Source organism: Aspergillus niger (assembly GCF_000002855.4).
Source record: "Aspergillus niger supercontig An16".
In the NCBI taxonomy this organism is placed as follows: domain Eukaryota; kingdom Fungi; phylum Ascomycota; class Eurotiomycetes; order Eurotiales; family Aspergillaceae; genus Aspergillus; species Aspergillus niger.
Genome location: NT_166531.1, coordinates 936,885 through 942,884, shown reverse-complemented (window position 1 = coordinate 942,884; position 6,000 = coordinate 936,885). Strand labels below are relative to the sequence as shown.

Genomic DNA, 6,000 nt, shown 5'->3' with positions numbered 1-6,000 from the left:
AACCAATGGCACTTCTAATGTTATTCAGATACTCCACCTGATATTCTCCTGGTCAAGCTTCTTCTCATGGCTCCTGTTTATCTGCGATCTTGCAATGATCGGCTTTCTCAGCATGCGGGCTTATCGAGATGGTATGTCTTCACGATTGCGCAACGATAACACAAGCTGACCATACTTTAGTTGATACACTCGAACATTTCGAAGTTCCAATCTTTGGCCGTCTTGCCAATTCCTTTGTTGACGATGAATGAACTCGCTATAATAACGGCATGATTTCGCTCTTCACATGATTTGTGTCCCGAGGGTGCTCGCCTGATGCTTCTTAAGCCACCTTGCCCGGATAATCCTCCTGATCAAGGACTGGTGAGCCCTCCATTGTACAGTGTCACTTGAACATACTGCGGAACCTCTATGTTTTTATAATTTGTTTCCTGCTGGCCTGCTGCGCATGATGTTCTGCTATGTATTTCTGTCACTTCCCATCTTGCCGTCTTCACTCGAATTGTAATATCTCTTTATCACATTTTCCTGCTGCTCCATATTGCGCTTCATCAGATTCCGTCGTTGCTTGCATGACTGTGAAGGCTTAACAAGTCATTCATTTTGTAGTGATGCTGAAAGCCTTGATTCACAGCTTTTCGTGGAATACATGTCAACACAATGGCTCGGCGTGTGCCCCAATTCACCATGTCCTTGCATATAGAAATTTTGCTCCTGCGCCTGGCAACGATGCCATAGCTCTCCACTCATCATTCTGCAAATGAGTCAATGAGATGTTTAGCCAAGGACACCAGACTCATTTGCATGGCTTCAGATATTCAGCCAGTATTCGATCAAGAAAGCACGAAACTCCTCCTTTCAACCAAATAATTGATTCGCGTGGGCCTACGGTCAATAAATCGATTAGACGTCTACTTACAACTTGACTACGCATTAGTACGCACCAGCTCTTGTCAAGACTGTAAAAATGTGCCACATCCAGCGTGTTTCCAACAGCTGCGGGCATGTCAACGACCACGTACTCCTCGCCTGCCACATCGCGAAAGCCGCAGCTGATTCACATTGGAACGGCGAACCATTCCAGCCCGGTCTCAAAAGTCTTACACCCAAAAGCATCTGGGATAAAATCTCCCAAATCGGCTTCCACGCCTCTACGCAACCGTACTGCACAGACGGCAGGATACGTTCTCTCGCAAGTCCAGGAGGTTTTAAATGTATGGTAGAGGGATGCGGCCGTGCCGACTAATCTGACAACGGGATCAACGAGCTTCGACTTCCCTACGACAATTGCCCTCCGCCATAGACAACGTCAGCGTCTAATTCGACCGGCTACTGCTTGCCTTGCGGCCATACCTTCTCCCTCTTCTCGTCTCTTAGTATATCTCGCGCTGGCATGTGTTCCGTGGTCCCCTAGAGCTCAGTTTCTTTCTCTTTGGTTTTGTACAACATGTGCTCTTTTCGCTCCAGTTGGAATTGGTCATTGAGCATTTCCTAGACATTTTGCAGGTTTTAGACCCTGGTTGTTCCTTTCTATGGGCTAGCGAGGTGTCACCAGATTTGCCCTCCAATTGAGCGTTCACTTCATGATATTGGGTTGCATTCTGCTCTGCTCTGCCTTGGTGGTTTCTCTGTAAGCTCTTTGAGCCAAGCCTACGACTGTGGGTCAAGTACTTAGTTTTAATGGTGATATTCTTATCTCGGAGCTATTACATGCATACTCAACGAGGTTAGACTATGGAGAATCATCTAGTAGTAGACCGTAGTACGTATACGCAAACAATACAGCGCCCGTACGCCAAGTTATTATTCAAGTATCTCAAAGTATCTCAACACAGCTAAAACAAAAAGAAAAACTAGTCCGTATCTTCAAAGAAAGACATTCGAGAAACCAAGCACACAGGTATCGGAAAATCAGCACGCGAATTTGAAGGTCAACACATGGGGAAGTCCAAGGAAACAAAAACCAATTTTGACATGCAAGAGACTAGGGGAAACCGCATAAAGAATGTGCCATGGAAGAGAGGAATAGATACTACTAGACCCAAAGATTAGAAGATGTGGCAAAGAAAAGACAAATGAGCACAATTTGGTATCATGATCATGAACACGTGATTAAGTAGGACATGGTTGGGTCATAGATGAGTGATGAATGAATGATTGGGTTGGTTCATGAGATAGGCATTGATCGTATTTGTCGTTTGTTTTTCGTCTTTAGATGATTTGGAGGTAGTTGCTCGGGACCAATCCGGTTCGGCTCCGTGCAGTAGTGATTTCGGCTTCCCACCAGCCGTCGTCTTGGAGGCGGATCACCGATAAGACGTCGCCTTTGCTGAAGCCTAACTCTTCGGGAATGGCGGCAGTGTAGCTGTACATGGCTCGTGCTGAAGGAAGATTAGTTATTGCTGCTGGATAGGAGAGGAGGAAGGGGTACTTACCGAAGTGAAGGATGGGTCGACCGTCGCGGCTGAATTGTCTGCTGGGATCGGCAACGGCCACTGTTCTGCTCCTGGACCGGCTCCTCACGCTCGCGGCGTCGTCGTAGTATGACATGGGTCTACCACTGCCGCGTCGGGAGCCGTACCCGTCACGACTGCCAGCATACATGTCGGGTTGTCCGGAAAGCTGAAGCTCCATGCCCCCGGCGCTGGAAGGCCGGGTCTGTTGTCTAAATTGCGGCTGTGGCGAGACGGCACGGGGCATCGTGTTCTGAGCCTGTCTGTACTGAGGCTGCGGGGATACGCCCCGCGGTGCCATGGTGGGAGACTGCCGGTATTGTGGCTGAGGTGACACGGCCCGCGAAGATCCTCTTCGGGCATATTCTGCAGTTGGAGATGCATCCACGGGACGCTGGGAAGGAGATGGGACGGTCGGTGATTGGTTATACCGGCTTCTCATGCTGCTGCTCGAATGGTAAGTCGGACTAGGGCTGGCCGCTCTACTGTATTGCCCCATGCGGGTGTCAACCCGAGGGCTGACATGAGGGCTCGCACTCCGCCTTGGAGCTGGTGACCGAGCCCTTGTGGCCTCCTGGGACTGTGCGCCGTGTCGGCTTGTCAATGAAGGAGGTTTGCTCGAGCCACGAAGCATATTCTGGGCCTGGCCAGTGTATCTTTGAGTTGTTTTCTGCATCTGCGCTGACGTGAATGCGGGTTGCGGAGCGTCCAAGCGTTTCAGGGATGAATCGTTGTAAGCTGGGGGAGGTGTGCTCACAGCGCCGGGGTTAGCAGCTACTGGTGGCACTGGAGTTGCAATGCCGTGGTACCTGTCAGCAGATACACGAGTGGTTGATTGTTTCCCTGCCACTTTCAGATCTGCAAGAGCCCGGGCAATCGGATCCAGCTCCTCTTCACCACCTTTGGCGGCTTTCGCTTGGGATCCCTTCTTATCTTTGTCAGGGGAGCCCACATCGAATACATTGTTTCCAACATTGAGTTGGAAGTTTGCCCTCGGATCCACGGGCTCGGGGCTTCCAGATACCCGATCGGGGTCAGGAACAGAGATAGGCTGCTGGGGTTGAGGAGCTTTAACAGGACTGGTGGGCTTTGACGGTGACTCCCAAGTGCCGCGAGAAGGTGGTTGGGATGGGCCAGACTGGCGGTCTTTGTCATGACGACTCTTGCGTCGGAATGGACTGTTACTGAAAAATGCGCTCCTCTTCTTTTGTACCTGTTTGTCTGCTCCTAGACCTGGAAGGGCGACACCATTCGTAGGTTTTGTGGGAGATTGTCTGGCACTTGGTGGCTCCTGACTCGACATCGATGTAGGATTCGAGACTTCGCTTTGAGAATCGCGACTGGATGGTCGGTAGGCGCTATTGGATCCTGAGCTTCGCTCTGACGGCGGACCTGTCCTGCAAAACATGGTCATGCCATCGGTTGGATAAGCGTTGTGTGGCACCTTTGCAATTTCGCCATGCTGGTTGGGGTCATAATTTGGTGGAAGCTGACCACCACGCCTTAAATCTAAGGGAGCGGGTTGTTGCATCGGCTGTTGCATTTGTTGCGGCATTTGCTGAGGCATTGGCTGTGGCATAGATTGCTGCACGGGTGGCTGCATTGGCGGCTGCATGGGCTGCTGCACTGGCTGATGCACCGGCTGCTGGATTGGCTGCTGTGGCGGTTGCTGCATAGGCTGCTGCACATGTTTCTGTACAGGCTGCTGCATCGGCTGCTGTGGTGCTTTTTGTGGAGTGCCTGTAGCTTCCCTGCTTGAAGGAGTGGACGGGCCGTTTATCTTGGCTGCGATTTCGGCATCGGGGTCAATCTGGGGCTCGTATGAAGAAGGCTGCGGTGATGAAGTACGATATGCTGGGTTTATCGTCCGTTGAAACTGGGCTACCGAGTACCCTTCTTCTTCAGATACTTCCGAGCTCGTATCGTTGATATCGCCCCGGCAAAAGTTGATAAACTTGGGAGGGTCAGGAATGTCCTGCCCGGTTCCTTTCTCTTTGATGAAAAAGATTATGTCCTTCTCGACCTCGCAGTCTTCCAGGGAAAGTCGGATTTTCTCGCAGGACTAGTGATTGTTAGCGGAAGCCGGGTAGTTGTGTCGATAAAACGTACCGCATCGTCACTGACGCAGACAGTTGATGCAATATTCGCGTACGTCCATAGACTACTCTTTGTGAAGTCGAGTCTCTCTTCCTCGAGATCTTGGAATTTCTGGAACGGCGCATCAGTATTCATGCATCAAGAACCAATGTAAGTTGTCTGTCGCACGTACATCACAAGCTGCTTTCCACTCCTTATTCCAGCGTGTAGTAGTTTCTTCAAGAATTTTTATAGCAGCTTCGTACTCGCTACTGCTCGATGCAAGCTGTATTTGCGTCTTCTCCAATTTCGCTTTGTTCTTACGCTCTTCGTGGCCCATGACCATGTGCCCTTGAGCCAGATAACCCTTGATCCGTAGGCAATCTTGTTCATACCGATCTCTGGTCTATTTTGTTCAGCACGGCGATGTAAGTCTCTCGATAGGCAGGGCAGTTTACCTTGTTCACAGTCTGCGTCTGTTGGATTTTAGTCTTCAGTAGACGCTCAATACCGTTTTGTATAATCTTTCTTCGTTCCTTAGAACCACCGGCAAAAGCTATCAATGGCTCCTCTAGCTCCCTCTTCATCTGTCCCGCAATTGCTGCGTGGGCCTTAGCAATAGCCTCAGTCTCACCACGGACGGTATCGAACGACGACCGGAGGGATCCTATCTCTGTTGATCCGAGTGGCTTGCGACATAGTGCCAGGAGCTTTCGCGCGTACTCATCCTCGATAGCAGCACGTACTAATCATCACGTTAGAACACAGATAAGCCCATACTGAGCCCAGGATCGGCTAACGTACTATTGTAGAACGTCTTTAATTCATCACACGATACTTTCGACGTGTGCATTCTATCCAACATTGGTCCAACACCTGCGTCTTCCTTGCCCCAGAAATTGTTGGCAACTGTAGAAGTCGAAGTGTTAGCTTGACATGGAACTCGCTAACTGAATTTTGAGGTACTATACAGGACATGGCCACCGTTGGCCCGTCTGCAACTGTGCCCGGCATTTTGGCAGATTATAGTCCGGTAAAGGTCTTGAGCTTCGGCCAGCCTTTGCTCATCTAGTTATCGGTATCTAGGGATATGGACAATTTGAAAGGTAACGCAGAGCGAGCTGTAAAAATGTTGAACAACCCGGAACCCCACGGCGACGGAAAACCAAACGAAGATGGCAACCTGGATGCCCCTGGAGAAGCAAGATAAAGAACCAGAATTCAAAAGAAACAATGGAGAAAGCAGTACAGATGAACTGGATCTGGTGGAGTTAGCCACAAGCTGCGCTGTGGAATGGAGATGGCTGACGCTGTCATGTTTACACTGGCGTGTCTCTCGGGGCAACCGGCGGTAATATCACGGGGCAGCGTCAGGCAGCCCAATGACCACCTCATCTTCCTCGAGGGCCCATCAAGGGATATCCGCCGGTGGCTATCATTCTCAGCCAGTGATTGGAACCTGACGAATGGT

General features: G+C 50.4%; 1 protein-coding gene across 1 annotated transcript; it reads right to left on the bottom strand.

Annotated features, from left to right (window-relative positions):
- Nucleotides 1-2,211: 2,211 nt before the first annotated feature.
- On the bottom strand, nt 2,212-5,543 carry An16g04110 (uncharacterized protein; the record flags this gene model as incomplete). Its single annotated transcript, XM_059745083.1, has 7 exons — nt 2,212-2,381; nt 2,436-4,515; nt 4,563-4,661; nt 4,723-4,935; nt 4,988-5,274; nt 5,334-5,438; nt 5,501-5,543. The coding sequence occupies 7 exons, from the start codon at nt 5,541-5,543 to the stop codon at nt 2,212-2,214; spliced, it is 2,997 nt and encodes a 998-aa protein (XP_059602760.1).
- Between the last annotated feature and the right edge of the window lie 457 nt (nt 5,544-6,000).